The sequence below is a fragment of the Nomascus leucogenys genome, chromosome 23 (genome assembly GCF_006542625.1).
Source record: "Nomascus leucogenys isolate Asia chromosome 23, Asia_NLE_v1, whole genome shotgun sequence".
Taxonomy (NCBI): Eukaryota; Metazoa; Chordata; class Mammalia; order Primates; family Hylobatidae; genus Nomascus; species Nomascus leucogenys.
This window is the reverse complement of record NC_044403.1, coordinates 28,969,671-28,986,106: the sequence shown is the minus strand read 5'-3', so window position 1 is coordinate 28,986,106 and position 16,436 is coordinate 28,969,671. Positions and strand designations below refer to the sequence as shown.

Below are 16,436 nucleotides of genomic sequence, written 5' to 3'. Positions count from 1 at the left end.
CAGTGCAGTGGGCACTGAACAAGCAGCAAGGTAAGCAGTTGAGATGGGCATGTGAGGAGGCCCAAGCAATCCAGAGCCTGGAGACCTTGAGCTCTAGGTCCCCGAAAGGAGGGCAGGAAAGCTTTACTACCTGCCCCCCAGGTCTAGAAGGGACAGGAATGCACCTTATACGATGTTAGGTAGACCCATAACCCTGAGGTCCCCAGCACCCATCAGAACTTACTAAATCCAGTAGTGAACTCCTCTGGGGTCAGATAGCCATTGCCATCAGCATCCAGGGCATCAAACACATCCTCCAGCTCCTCCAGGCTGAGCGGTAGCTCCTTATGCAGCCTCTGAAAACAACCCAGAGTGTACTGGTTAACACTGACACTCACCGGTGGGGGAGGAGACCTGGGACTGCAGAGTCTTCTGCCAGAAAGTGTCTAGAGTTCAGCCCAGTCCTACAAAAGCCAGTAGCAAGCTTCTGCATCCAGACTGCTTCACTATCCCTCTCCTCCTTTGCATGTTAGCACAACTACCATTGATTGGGTGCCTACTAATGTACTAGGCCATTTGCTAGGTGATTTATAAATAAATAAATATGTAAATATGCATTTATTTATCTATCTGCATTTAATTCCCATGACAACACTTTGAGCTAGGCACTATTATCTCTGTTTTACAGATGAAGTTTGAGGTGAAATTACCTGCTCCAAAGTCACTTGGCTAGTAATGACATAGCCAGGAGTCAAATCCAGCTCTGATTCCAAAGCCAGCACTCTCAACATCTGTAAAGGGCTCAAACTGTATAGGACCAAATACTTTCAGGATAATACTCACACAGCGTAGTGTTGTAAAGTTAAATGCAATCATGAATGTAAGGCATATAACACTGCCTGCATACAGAAAGCATTCAATATAAAGTAGTAGGGAGGCAGAGAGACAGAGAGAGAGAGACAGAGACTCATGGCCCACTGAGGCCCCTCAAGGAAATACATGGCAGAGCCAGGCTTTAAACCCTGTCTTCCCTGCTCTCCCAAGCCCCCTTTCCTCTCCCGTACCATGATGCGGGTGTGGGTCATTTATTCTTAGAGGCCTCTCCTGCTGGAGGCCCCTGCTGTCCCAGTGCCTCAGCACTGCATTTGTTAGTGTCTGTGGACACACATTTTGGTCCTTGAGCTCTGAGGGGATATGAGATAATTCCCCTTCCTACCTCTGAGTGACCTACACCCAGGCCCCGAGTCCAGGTTCCACTCCAGCTCCCTGCTGACTGGTAAGGAATTCCTAATAAGGTTTCAACTGCTGTTGGCTTAAGGTATAAAGCCCCCAAGAGTATTTGTGTGTTAAAGGGGGACTGGACAAGACAGTGTGAGGAGGTCATCGCTGGATTTGTGTCTAGAACAGACTCAGACCTCAGAAGGAGGGAAGGACAGAGACCAATGGATAGGCCCAAGAGCAAAGTAGCTGAGCTGTTGCTGCTCCCTTCTGGCCTTCTGCCTGATGTGCAATGGCCCCAGGCCAAGGCTAATTTGCATAGTTGAAGCAAGTGTCCCCTCATACCCAAAAAATCTAGGTCTCCAAATGAGAACTCCCCAGAGAGTCCATTATATCTCAGCCGACCATCTCCCTTCCTCCCAGTTACCTAAGCGATAACTGTGCAAAATTGCCAGTGTGGAAGTGACTGACAGCTGAAGACAATGAATGCAGGGCTTTGTAAGAAGAAAGGTACATACCAACCTCAACAATAAAAAAGAGCTGGCAGGTGTGAAAGCCCATAACATCACTGGCAAGAATACTTGGCTTGATCCTATGGCGGTTCTAGCTGATAAGCCATAAAGCTTAATTTGGCAGGTACATGCATTAAGGGAGACTATGATGCATTATAAAGTGGGAAGACAGGCTGGTGTGGAAGCCATTTAGAAGAATTAAATATGAATGGGCTTTTCAGAAAAGGAAGGAGAGTGAGAGAGAGTGTGCAAAGATTCTGGAAGTATATCTGCTTAGCATTCAGCAGAATCTCTGACTTATCAACAATCCATAAACCAGCTGTCTCAAAAGCTACAGTAGGAGAACACGGGGTGGGGAGAGAGTCCATTCTGCAAGCAGGGATTTTATTAGCATCACTGGAAATAAGCATCACACCCGAGGTAGGGGAAAAGCGCAAGCTCCTGTCACGCTCACATTCCTGTCCTTCCTTGGGATAATCCTTCCTCCTTCCCCACCCTCAGCCTAGGATTGCTGGATCTGATTCAAAATGTGGTCTCTCACACTGGGCTGGAGCAAGAAACGAGCTGCAAGAAAATTCCAGAGATCAACGGGACCCTCAACAGGCCTTTCACTCAAACACCCCACACACTTTTCTCATGTTAGCATGAACCAGGAGAGGCTAGTTCACAGCTCACCTTAGGCACCATTCCTGAATCCAGCAGCACTTCCAACCCCAAATCCCCCTGTTGTCTAATCCCAGTCTTTCTTGTCTACATCTCAAGCCAGTTTCCTCCTCCTGTTGTCAGTGAAAACGGGGAAAGCAATATTATAGGTTCCAAGTAATTCTTACTCTTCAAGTCCTGGCAAATCAGCGCTGAGTGCTTCTTCAGCCTTCTCTGCAACTACACTACACCTGATTCTTTCACCTTGTTTTGTTGGCCCTCCTTGAAAAATCTTTTAGTCTTAATCACCATAATTATCTCTTATTTTTCACTCTGCTCAGGGCCTGCAGAGCCACAGAAAACCAGCTTATTCTGGTATGGTCCCCTGGTACTGTTTACATTATTTTTATTATTATTATTATTATTATTATTTTTGAGACAGAGTCTCGCTATGTCACCCAGGCTGGAGTAGAGTAGTGTGATCTCGGCTCACTGCAACCTCCGCCTCCCGGGTTCAAGCGATTCTCCTGCCTCAGCCTCCCGGGTAGCTGGGACTACAAGCGCCCACCACCACACCCAGCTAATTTTTGTATTTTTAGTAGAGACAGGGTTTCACCATCTTGGCCAGGCTGGTCTTGAACTCCTGACCTTGTGATCCACCTGCCTTGGCCTCCCAAAGTGCTGGGATTACAGGTGTGAGCCACCACACCTGGCCTGCATTTTTAACTAACTGAGATAAGCAGGGTGGAGGGGAGCAAGATTATCCCACTGTGCAATAGGCCTGTGAGGCTCTGAGATTAGCCTAAAGTCACAGTGGAGACCACAGCTGGGAAAAAGAACTGATTTTCCATCCAGGGCTTGAGCAACTGTCTAATAGTTCTCCAGTGCATTCATTCTGTTATTCCCTCACCTTCATTACCTTCCACACCTACCCACCTACCAGCACCACCAAAATCAGAACACAAAGTCTCTCTTGCCAGCACCACCAAGACCCAGCCTTCCAGAGATCCTGTGGCACGCACAGCTTTTCACACACCTGGAAGGGCGGGCCAGGGAAAAAGAGAGACACAAGGAGGAACTCAGCTTCCTATTCATACTGCCCGTGGCCCTAGGAGCTCTTGAGGACTCTGTGGCTCCTTTAAACACCAGGCCTCACTCACTCTTTCTTCACTCTCAGCTCCTGCATCGCTTCCTCCGTAAGGCCTTTGCACCTCCCCAGGTTAGGTCAGGTTATACAAGCTCCCCAAAGTACCTTTCTCCCATTCATAAGTCTTTCTCGATTAGCATTTTATATACTGATAGATGTGATTCGTTGATGAATGTCTGCTCCCTCAGTGCTCTGAGAACAGGGACCTCATTCGTTAGGCACTGTTGTGTCCCCAGGATCTAGCCCAATGCTGCCAAACATGGACTATTTAGGTAAGTGTTGAAGGAAGGCATAGATAAGCGCTTGACTAACAGCAATGGCAGGAGACCCTGAGCTCCTGTGTACAGAGTGCTGCTCTAGACCTCACACAGTCCAGATCCCGACCAGCCCAGCTGCTAATTCTCAGGAAGACTCATAGTGATGGCAGCCTTCCAGAACCTGGAACATGAAGCACATACAGCAGCAGTACTGAGAGTTCATGCCCCAGAGCCACGGGAAAGTGATGTCTTCTGTTGCACTCCAGCCAGACTCCTTTACCTTCCTGGTCACCAGCCCAGTAACATACCCATGTAGCTTAAAGCATACGGCTGCACAGCTGCAAACATGCTTCCATGACATTTTTATTAAGGAGAAAATCAGAGGATATCCATTTTTTATGTCCAGAATTACACTGTCCCTCCTTTTGGGGCAGTCACAGCATTCTTTTCAGACCCCCATTCCAGCAGCAACCACCCTCTTCCTTGTGGTACAGCTCAGCTATACCAAATCTCTTTAGGAAGAGAGTGGGAGGTGGGAGGGCAGAATCAACTTTTATCCTGCTTTGCACCTTGATGTGCTTGTCTTGGGCTGATTACGTGGTATAGGCCAGAGTTTCTCAACCTCGGCACTACCGACATTTTGGAGTGGACAATTTTTGGTTAAGGGGGTAGTGGAGGGGAAGGCAGGGGAGGGACCATCCTGTGTATTATAGGATATGTAGCAGCATCCCTAGCCTTTGCCTGCTAAACGCCGGTAGCACTTCCCTCACCAGTCGTTTCAATAAAAAATGCCTCCATACATTGTGTAAGGAACATGGCTGTGCTTTGGTCAAGGATAGACCGAGGTAGAATGTTTACATCCTGCGTGACTCAGCGAGTTTAGAGCGCAGGCGTATAATTCCACTTGTTGTCACAGCCATGTAGCCATAACATGAGAAGGCCATCACTTGGCTGTACACCACTATTGTCTGTAAAAGTATAATTGTCCTGTTCAACACTGTGCAGGCATGCTTGCGCTTGTGCCCAGAGAAAGCGAGAGTCAGAGCTGTCTGTCATTGCAGACAGACTGCGGGGAGCCAGGACACAAGCCCAAAGAAAGAATTAAGCTGCTGACCCTGAAGGCAAAGGAGAGCAGGCCATGCAGCTGTGTGTGGAGGCCACCGGATTAAGTAGCCAAGACAGGGCGGACAGTGTGAGAAAGCTGTTGATGAAAGCCGCTGCTGAATAAAACCATATTCACCTGCCTACGGCCCCCTGAGTGTTGTTTCCGCTCATCCACCCACTCCCTTTGGACCTCAGCATGGGCTGGAACCTATCCCCAAGCATGACAATTGGTGTAGTCGTGAACATTACACATTGCCATATGTTCTCCAGGAGGCAAAACTGCTGCCACTCATGTAGATTGGACACAAAGAATAACAGCAGCTGGATACGAGTGGAAGGTTCCCTTTTCAGCAGAAATGCCCATTTCTTTTCTCTAAGACAGGACAGACAACTTGCACCTTAAAATTACAATGTGATGGTGCAGCTATTGTATAAAATGGTATGGTGTCTCCTCAAAAAATTTACAAAATAGAATTATCCTATAATCCAGCAATTCCACTTCTGGGTATATACACCAAAGAATAAAAAGCAAGGACTTGAACAGATATTTGCCCATCCATGTCCACATCAGCATTATTCACATATAGCCAACAGGTGGAAGCTACCCAAGAACCTACTGACAAAGGAATGGAGAAACAAAATGTGGTATATACATACAATGGAATATTATTCAGCCTTTAAAAATATTCTGACACATGCTATGATATGGATGAAACTTGAGGACATTATATTAAGTGAAATAAGCCAGTCACAAAAGGACAAATATTATATAAATCCACCTACATAGGATACCTTGAGTAGTCCAATTCAGAGAGACAGAAAATAGGATGGTGGTTGCCAGGGGCTGGGAGTAGGCGAAATGAGGACATTGTTTTATGGGTACAGAGTTTCTGTTTCGCATGATAAAAAAGAGTTCTGGAGATAAATGATAATGGTGGTTGCAGAAGAAAGTGAATGTACTTAATGTCACCGAACTGCACACATAAAAAATGGTTACAATGGTAAATTGTGTGATATCTGTATCTTACCACAATTAAACACAATCACAGTGCAGAGGACATCAGGGACTGGGCTAAGGGACTGGGCTAAGACGTGGCACATACACAGTGCATTTCCAGGGATTTCCAGGTCCCAGTCTCAGGGTTGAGTGTGCTACATGCTTAAGCTCATTCAATTCTCTTTTAATGCTGGGAGGTAGCTATAAATAATTCACAGCTGAGAAACTGTAGCCTAGAGGGGTTAAGAGACTCACACAAATTCGTATTACTAGCAAGTTGCAGATGGAGGATTAAAACCCAAGTGAATTTACTACAAAAATCTTTTAAAGTTTTCCAGTTAACCTAAATCAGGAGTTAGCTGGCTTTTCTGAAAACAGCCAGGGAGTGCATATTTTAGGCTTTGTGGGCCATTCGGTCTTTGTCACAACTACTTCACTCTGCCACTGCAGTGTGAAAGCAGCCACGGAAAACACATGAAAGAATGAGCACATCTGTGTTCCAAGAAAACTTTACTTACAAAAACAGGTAGTGGCCCAGATCTGGTTAGTTTGCTAACTCCTAAACGACTCTTAAGTTTGGCATAGCCAGGAATTCTGGGCAGTGTTGGGGAGGCAGGTGCTTGGTGTGGTAGACAATCCTTTTACTCCTCCAAAAAATCAGGGAAACAGGGCTTTTGAGGCTCTAGGTTTTCTCAGAGAGATTCCTGCCCATCCTCTCTCCCTCTCCCTCTCCCTCTCCCTCTCCCAGCTGATGGAGTCTCTTCATGCTCTCTATAACGTTTTCCCTCTGTCCTTTCCTGTGAGGCAGGACTGACTCAGCCCCCCATGAAGCTTCTAGGGTACTGCACCAGACCTAACCCTGCAAAGAAACATCTACCCCAATTCTGTCTGGAGACATCCCCAGGAAACCCAGAGAGGTTCCTCATGAAGGACAGTGTGACACCTCAGGAGTCATAAGGGAGGCTGAGGACTCTCTAAACTCTGTTCATGCAGGTCAGTGTCCATCATCTGCTACCCCTAGAGCAGAATATATGCATTTCACATGCCCGAGCAGAGGGCAGCTTGTGCTCCTAGCTTGAGTGTAGCACACATTGGGCTCCTCCTGGGTTTCTCCAGGTTTCTCAGGGACCCCGACTAAAAACAGCTTAAGCACCCTGCCCTTTCTCCCTGTGGTCCCTGCTCTATCTGAGTGAGCTGGCTACTTACCGGTGGCTCAGATCACATGGCAGTCTCCCCACCCCTTGACAATTGTGAAGCCAATCTTAAAATCCATTTTTAATAAGAAGAAAGAAGAAAAACAGCCCTGGAGGAGGGGCTTGCTCCTCTCATCCCATTTTCTTTCTTTTTTTTTTTTTTAACTTTTAAGTTCAAGGGTATATGTGTAGGTTTGTTATATAGGTAAACTTGTGTCATGGGGGTTTGTTGTACATATTATTTCATCACCCAGGTATTAAGACTAGTACCCATTAGTTATTTTTCCGGATCCTCTCCCTCCTTCCACCCTCCACTGTCCAACCAGCCCCAGTGTGTGTTGTCCCCCTCCAACATGTGCCCATGTGTTCTCATCCTTTAGCTCCCACGTATAAGTAAGAACACGTGGTATTTGATTTTCTGTTCCTGAATTAGTTTGCTATGGATAATGGCCTCCAGCTCCAACCAAGTTGCTGCAAAAGATATGATCTTTTTCTTTTTTATGGCTGCATAGTATTCCATGGTGTATATGTATCACATTTTCTTTATCCAGTCTACCATTGATGGGCATTTAGGTTGATTCCATGTCTTTGCTATTGTGAATGGTGCTACAATGAACACATACATGTGTCTTTGTGTCAGAATGATTTCTATTCCTTTGGGTATATACCCAGTAATGGGATTGCTGGGTCCATGGTAGTTCTGTTTCTAGGTTTTTGAGGAATTGCCACACTGCTTTCCACAATGGTTGAACGAATTTACACTCCCACCAACAGTGTGTAAGTGTTCCTTTATCTCCGCAACCTTGCCAGCACCTGTTATTTTTTGACTTTTTAGTAATAGCCATTCTGACTGGTGTGAGATGATATCTCATTGTGGTTTTGATTTGCATTTCTCTAATGATCAGTGATGACCTTTTTTTCATGTGCTTGTTGGACACATGTATGTCTTCTTTTGAAAAGTTTCTATTCATGTCTTTTGCCCACTTTTTTATGGGATTGCTTGTTTCTTTCTTATAAATTTGTGTAAGTTCCTTATAGATACTGTATATTAGACCTTTATCAGTGCATAGTTTGCAAAACTTTTCTCCCATTCTGTAGGTTGTCTGTTTACCCTGTTGACAGTTTCTTTTGCTGTGCAGAAGCTCTTTAGTTTAATTAAATTCCATTTGTCAATTTTTGCTTTTGTTGCAATTGCTTTTGGCATCTTCATCATGAAATCCTTGCCCATTCTTATGTACAGAATTGTATTGCCTAGGTTGTCTTCCAGGGTTTTTATAGTTTTGGGCTTTACATTTAAATCTGTAACCCATTTTGAGTTTTGTTTTGCATATTGTAAGGAAGGGGTCCAGTTTTGATATCTTCTGCATATGACTAGCCAGTTATCCCAGCACCATTTATTGAATAGGGAGTCCTTTCCCTGTTGCTTGTTTTTGTTAGCTTTGTCAAAGATCAGATGGTTGTGGGTGTGCAGCCTTATTTCTGGGCTCTCTATTCTGTTCCATTGGTCTATGTGTCTGTTTTTGTGTCAGTACCGTGCTGTTTTGGTTACTACAGCCCTGTCGTATAGTTTGAAGTTGGGTAATGTTATGCCTCCAGCTTTGTTCTTTCTGCTTAGGATTGTCTTGGCTATTTGAGCTCCTTTGGTTCCATATGAATTTTAAAATACTTTTTTCTAGTTCTGTGAATAATGTCCTTGGTAGTTTGACATGAATGGCACTGAATGTATAAATTGCTTTAGGCAGTATGGCCATTTTAGTGATATTGATTCTTCTGATGCATGAGCATAGAATGTTTTTCCCTTTGTTTGTGTCATCTCTGATTTCTCTGAGCAGTGTTTTTTAGTTCTCCTTGTAGAGATCTTTCACCTTCCTGGTTAGCTGTATTCCTAAGCTGTATTTTATTGTTTTTGTGGCAATTGTGAATGGGAATATCTTCCTGATTTGGCTCTTCGCTTGGCTGTTGTTGGTGTATGGGAATGCTAGTGATTTTGTACAAAGTACTGAGACTTTGTTGAAGTTGTTTATCAGATTACGGAGATTTTGGGCTGAGACTATGGGGTTTTTTAGATATAGAATCATGTCTTCTGCAAACAGAGATAGCTTGACTTCCTCTCTTTCTAAATGGATGTCCTTTATATCTTTCTTTTGCCTGATTGCTCTAGCCAGGACTTCCTATAGTATGTTGAACAGGAGTGGTGAGAGAGGGCATCCTTGTCTTGTGCTGGTTTTCAAGAGGAATGCTTCCAGCTTTTGACCATTCAGTATGATGTTGGCTATTGGTCTGCCATAGATGGCTCTTATTATTTTGAGGTATGTTCCTTCAATACCTAGTTTGTTGAGAGGTTTTAACATGAAGTGTGTTGAATCTTATCAAAAGTCTTTTCTGTATCTATTGAGATAATCATGTGGTTTTTATCTTTAGTTTTGTTTATGTGGTGAATTACATTTATTGATTTGTGTATGTTGAACCAACCTTGCATCCCAGGGATAAAGCTTACTTGATCATGGTGGGTAAGCTTTTTGGTGTGCTGTTGGATTTGGTTTGCCGGTATTTTGTTGAGGAATTTTCCATCAATGTTCATCAAGGATATTGGCCTGAAGTTTTCTTTTTTTGTTGTGTCTCTGCCAGGTTTTGATATCAGGATGATGCTGGCCTCATAGAGTGAGTTAGAGAGGAATCCCTTCTCCTCAATTTTTTTTGAATAGTTTCAGTAGGAATGGTACCAGCTTTTGTTTGTACATCTGGTAGAATTCAGCTGTGAAACTGTCTGGTCCTTGGCTTTTTTTTTGGTTGGTAGGCTATTTATTACTGATTCAGTTTCAGAGCTCATAATTTGTCTGTTCAGGGATTTAATTTCTTCCTGGCTCAGTCTTGGAAGGGTGTACATGTCCAGGAATTTATCAACTTCTTCTAGATTTTCTAATTTGTGTGCATAGAGGTGTTCATAATATTCTTTGATGATTATTTGCATTTTTGTGTAGTCAGTAGTAATATTGCCTTTGCCATTTCTAATTGTGTTTATTTGGAGCTTCTCTCTTTTCTTCTTTATTAGTTTTTCGAATGGTCTATCTATTTTATTAACTTCTTTTTTCCAAAAAAAAAAAAAATCTCCTGGATTCATTGATCTTTCTAATGGTTTTTCGTGTTCCAATCTCCTTGAGTTCAGCTCTGATTATGGTTATTTCTTGTCTTCTGCCAGCTTTAGGATTGGTTTGCTCTTGGTTCTCTAGTTCTTTTAATTGTGATGTTAGATTGCTAAATTGAGATCTTTCTAACTTTTTAATGTGGGCATTTAGTGCTATAAATTTACCTCTTAACACTGCCTTAGGTGTGTCCCAGAGATTCTGGTATGTTGTATCTTTGTTTTCATTAGCTTCAAAGAATTTCTTGATTTCTGCCTTAGTTTCTTTAATTACCCCAAAGTCATTCATGAGCAGGTTATTCAATTTCAACGTAATTGTATGGTTTTTAGTAAATTTCTTAGTCTTGATTTCTAATCTGATTGTGCTGTGGTCTGAGAGAGTGGTTGTTATGATTTCAGTTCTTTTGCATTTGCTGAGGAGTGTTTTATGTCCAATTATGTGGCCAAATTAAGAGTATGGGCCATGTGGTGATGAGAAGAATGTATGTTCTGTTGTTTGGGGGTGGAGAGTTCTGTAGATGTCTATCAGGTCCATTTGGTCCATTGCTGGGTTCAGGTCCTGAATATCCTTGTTAATTTTCTGCCTCATTGATCTGTCTAATACCATCAGTGGGGTGTTGAAGTCTTCCACTATGATAGTGTGGGAGTCCAAGTCTCTTTGAAGGTCTCTAAGAACTTGCTTTATGAATCTGGGTGCTCCTGTGTTGGGTACATATATATTGAAGATGGTTAGGTCTTCTTATTGAATGAATCCTTTACCATTATGTAATGCCTTTCTTTGTCTTTCTTGGTTTAAAGTCTGTTTTGTCTGAAATTAGGATTGCAACCCCTGCTTTTTTTCTGTTTTCCATTTGCTTGGTAGATTTTTCTCCATCCTTTTATTTTGAGCCTGTGGGTGTCATTGCAAGTGAGATGCATCTCTTGAAGATAGCATACCAATGGGTCTTGGTCACTTGTCACTCTCTGCCTTTTAATTGGGGGCATTTAGCCAGTTTATATTCAAGGTTATTATTAACACGTGTGGATTTGATCCTGTCATGATGTTAGCTGGTTATGCAGACTTGTTTGTGTGGTTGCTGTACAGTGTCACTGGTCTGCATACTTAAGTGTGTTTTTGTAGTGGCTGGTAACAGTCTCTCCTTTCCATATTTAGTGCTTCCTTCAGGAGCTCTTGTAAAGCAGGTCAGTGGTAACAAATTCCCTCAGCATTTGCTTGTCTGAAAGGTATCTTAATTCTCCCTCACTTATGAAGCTTAGTTTGGCTGGATATGAAATTCTGGGTTGAAGTTTCTTTTATTTATGTATGTTGAATATTGGTCCCCAATCTCTTCTGGCTTGTAGGGTTTCTACTGGGAAGTCTGCTGTTAGTCTGATGGGCTTCCCTTTGTAGGTGACCTGACCTTTATAGCTGCCTTTAACATTTTTTCTTTCATTTCAATCTTGGAGAATCTGATTATTATGTGTTTTGAGGATTGAGGATGATCTTCTTGTGAAGTATCTTACTGGGGTTCTCTGCATTTCCTAAATTTGAATGTTGGCCTCTAGCTAGGTTGGGGGAAGTTCTCATGGATGATATCCTGAAATATGTTTTCCAAAGTGCTTACACTCTCCCTATCTCTTTCAGGGACACCAGTAAGTCATAGATTTTATCTCTTTACATAATCCCATATTTCTCAGAAGTTTTATTCATTCATTTTCATTCTTTTTTCCCTATTCTCGTCTGGCTGTCTTATTTCAGAAAACCAGTCTTCAAGCTCTGAGATTCTTTCCTCTGCTTGGTCTATTCTGCTATTAATATTTGTGATTGAATTATGAAATTCTTGTAGTGTAGTTTTTCAGATCTATCTGGTCAGTTACGTTGTTTTCTATACTGGCTATTTTGTCTGTCAGCTGCCATATCATTTTATTGTGATTCTTAGCTTCCTTGGATTGGGTTTCAATGTATGCCTGCATCTCAATGATCCCCATTCTTATTCATATGCTGAATTTTCTTTTTGTCACGTCAGCCATCTCAGCCCAGTTCAGAACCCTTTCTGGAGAGGTAGTGCTATTGAAGGCACTCTGGCTTTTTGAGTTGTCAGAGTTCTTGCACTGATCCTTTCTCATCTTTGTGGGCTGATGTTTCTTTAGTCTTTGAAGTTGCTGACCTTTGGATTTTTTTTTCTTTTATCCTATTCGATGACCTGGAGGGTTTGATTGTGGTATGAGGTGGGTTCAGCTGACTGGCTTCATTTCTGGAAGATTTTAGGGGGCCAATGCTCAGCTCCCAATTCCTGGACTGTGTGCTCTAACTCTAGGGGATCTGTATCAGGCCCTGGTTTTTTTCTCTGGCTCCTCAAGGTTAGGAATCCATGCTGGGGGTGGGGATGGGGTTGGGGGTGAGGTGCTTCTGGACCATTGGTCACTATGTTCCAATGGGTGGTGTCAGCCAGCCAAAGCATTTTGTAGTGTGGTGGCAGTGGGATCTGTCCTTCTTTGTACGTGCCAACAGCAGCAGTGGCAGCAGCATGGTGGGGTGCACACTTATTGGCTGCAGCAGGGTGCTAGTGGGTGCTAGAGTGCCTGCCTCTGTGTGGGTGTTCGCTACAGTAATTAAGGCAGCATGGCTTGGGGGGCCAGAGGCCCCTGTGGGCAACAGTGTGCATAGTTGTGCTGGTGGTGGTGTTAGCATGGGGGTGGGGCACTGGCTAGTGCAGGTCTATGTGTACTCTCTCCATCACCACAGTCATGGGTGATCACTCAGGGCAGGGGAAGGGTTTGCTGTTCTCTGTGCCTAGTTTCACTTCTGTGGCAGTGTTGGCATCAGAGTGGGGCACTGGTGAGGGTGTGGCTGGCTGGCTCTGTGCCCCCCAAGGCTCCAACTGCAATGGTAGCCCAGCAGAGGAGGGAGGCAGAGTGCACTCTTGCCACAGCAGTGGCAGAGCAGGGTGCATGCACATGTGTGTGCTGGCAGGGCAAGGAAGGCAAAACCTGCCTGCACACACATGCACTGGCAAAGCAATGTGGGAGTTGCCGTGGGCCTGGGGGAAGCTGCAATGTGAGAAGGGAGCAGGCAGGCTGGTGCATGGCCTTAGGGGCTGCCCTACTGGAGCTCTCTGCCAGTCAGCCACAAGTCTACTAGCACAGGAGCTACGATGCGGGCCCCCAGGACACCTTCGGCTGCTCCACGAGCAAGCGCATCCAGGCTGGGTCCCTGGGAGAGGCCAGCAGACCAAAGGGTGCTCAAGTCAGACCGGCCCTGTCTGATGGACAAGACTGCCCTGCAGAGTTCAGATCTGACAGTTCCCCTAGGACTAAAGTCTCCTATGGGAGTAAGTCGAGCCTAGGGAGATGGGTTTCTTGTAAAACAGGTCAGTGCTAACAAATTCCCTCAGCATTTGCTTGCCTAAAAAGGGACTTATTTCTCTGCTTATGAAGCTCAGTTTGGCTGGATATGAAATTCTGGGTTGGAATTTCTTCTCTTAGAGTATGTTGAATATTGGCCCCTAGTCTCTTCTGGCTTGTAGGGTTTCTACTGAAAAGTCTGCTGTTAGTCTGATGGGCTTCCCTTTGTAGGTGACCTGACCTTTCTCTATAGCTGCTTTTAACATTTTTTCTTTCATTTCAATCTTGGAGAATCTGATTATTACGTGTCTTGAGGATGATCTTCTTGGAAATATCTTACTGGGGTTCTTTGCATCTGGCCATGCTCTCCTACAGACGCACCCACATCAAACCCTCTGGGCTCTGCATCAGCTGATGTGGCACCTCTACTTCTCTAAGTACTTCTTCCTGCCAAATTGAGTGTCCATGGTGGTTGAGGGGTCTCATCCTGCTGGGTTCCAGGGGCCCGTGGAGAGAGTGGGTTGCTCATTGCCAGTTCAACTCAGCCATTCCCCTGGAGTTGTTGGGGGCTGGGAATGAGTCCCCATGCATGGTTCCCAGCTTCCTCCCCTTTCAGCCCAGATTCTGTGTCTTCCCTCCATCCACTCTCAGTGCCTTCCCTCTGAAGATCTGTTAGGAGAGCACCAGTCATCTTGTTCCTTTGGTGGCAGCTGTTCCACCTGGCTGCGTCTAGTTGGCCATGTTGGTCAGCACCCCATTCCATTTTCAAAACAAATGCAAGCTATCTGTGACTTCTTCCCACTTGGCTTCTCCACTAGCTCCTCAGCCTCCTGTGTTCTCCTTCCCACATGGCCTGCAGCCTCTCCTTCCTTGAAGACCACTCTCTGGTGTCAAGGACCTTTCCTGCTTTCTGAATTTGTGTGTATATGAAAAATGTGAGCTCTTTCCCTTCCAGTTCCCATGAGGCTGTGCTGGGAGCCTGAAGTAAAAATGGTGGTGGTGGCCAGGCCCAGGAAGCTGGACACCAACCAAAGGGGGTGACCATATGCACACCGCAGCCCCATGTGGAAGTGACAAGCCAACAACACAGATGCCTGGAGGACCTGCTCCAAGAGAACCAAGGGGCATGGGGACTTTCTGCAGAGAGCCACAGCTGACCATGAGAAGCCCATTTCTCTTCTTCTTCATTCATCTCTCCCAGCCCATCTTCCTTCAGAGGTGGCCAGCCGAAGTAGCCAGAGATGGTGCTTAAATGACATGCTCAGTTCCCTCTCTTGACAGCACTTGCCAGCCTGAAGAACTAAGCATTTCAAGTGCTTCATTGGCCATAGGTTCAGAAAAACTTCAGAAAATTAAGTAGACAGCAGAAATAAATGCCGTGGATGCCAAGTTATCGGCTTGGTGGCTTGTTGGTTCAGGTGTCCTCCTGCCTGGATCAGGAGTGAGGACTGGGGAGGAAGGTTGAGTCAGTATTTCTGGGACTTAATGTTTCTGACTATATTTCAAGTCAAATACAAGTGATTTCTTTAAAACTTTATACCTAGTTTCAATTCTCCATGCCTCCTCATCCCTTCATTAAAGAGTGGGGCTCAATGAGAGTTAATTAGATTATATACAGCAAGAGTGCTGAGTTGCACAGTATATGTGGCCCAGAGTTGACCCTCCATAAATGTGAATTTCCTTTTCTTTCTGTCTAAAGGGAATAATCAAAAGTTAAGCCTGATTTTGAAACCACTACCACCAACCACCACTACTGCAGACCTGTGAATGCCAATTATGAAGTTCACAGACGGGGTTTGTCAAAGGTTTCCTCAAAACACACTGAATCTGGCCTTCAACGTGGAGTGAACCTTTGGGGACTGGATTTTGGTGAAAGAAACTTACTGGGGGAGTCATCATTGCAAAGAAGGGTGGGCTGGGCTCAATTATGGGCTGAGCTGGTGTTGTTCCCCAGGTCTTTCCCCTCAATTCATGCAACAGTTAGAGAGTGGAACAGCTCCAGGAAAAGCATAAGAACACCATCACGTGGGGCCAGGGAGAGAAAGAACTGCCACACTTCACCTTGGGTCACAAGGCTCCTTTCACAGCCTCCACACCTCAGAGCTCACTTGCATGAGCAGAGATGGGGCTGAGCCTAATGAGGGTCTCCATTTCACTGCCCAACTGTGGTATATTCTGAAAAACTAGACTTAAAGAAAGAGCCTAGCCATTGTGCTTCCTCCAACAGCACAGGGATGCGTCCCTTCAAAAATTACTCTGATGGAGTGAGTGACACAAAGTCTGAGGGGAAAAGAGCTGCTTTCAAAGTACTCTAGTGGAGTCTGTATTTTACTCACCCATGTTCAAGTGAAATCCTGACTGCAGCATAAAAGACTTCAGTCAGACACTGAGAAGTTTTTGAAACTAAAGAAAGAAAGGCACCAAACCAGCAGTGGGCAAACTCTGCCCCTGGGCTAACCCAGCAATCCCCTATTTTGGTGTGGCTAGTGAGCTAAGCCTGATTTTTACATTTTTAAATGGTCAAAAAGAAATATCAAAAGAATAACAGTACTTGGTGACACATGGAAATTATATAAAATTCAAACTTCCTTGTCCATAAATAAAGTTTTATTGGAACACGGCACCCTCATTTGTTCACATATTGCCTATGGATGCTTTTGTGCTGTAACAGCAGAGATGAGTAGTTGTGATAGAGACTGTAAGGTCCACCAAGTGGAAAATATTTATTCTCTGGACCTTTATGAAAAGGCTGCCGGGCCCTGCACTAGGCAATGGTGTGCGCTGATTCTGCACACCATCTCTCTGGAGAATCTCTACAGGAGAGTGCAGTGTGTTTGGTTTGAAGGTGAGAGATGGGTAAAATGACCTCAGGAATGCCTTCCTCACATGTGTGGGAGAGACTGTGCTTATTCCTGAGGCAC

The 16,436-nt window shown here is 44.6% G+C and overlaps 1 protein-coding gene across 1 annotated transcript in view; it reads right to left on the bottom strand.

Annotated features, from left to right (window-relative positions):
* CRACR2A (calcium release activated channel regulator 2A) overlaps positions 1-16,436 on the bottom strand; it is a 137,050-nt gene that overhangs the window by 64,256 nt on the left and 56,358 nt on the right. Inside the window, exon 5 of the mRNA XM_030804541.1 lies at positions 224-335. Coding sequence (XP_030660401.1) covers positions 224-335 — 112 coding nt within the window. The remainder of the gene's footprint in view (positions 1-223; positions 336-16,436) is intronic.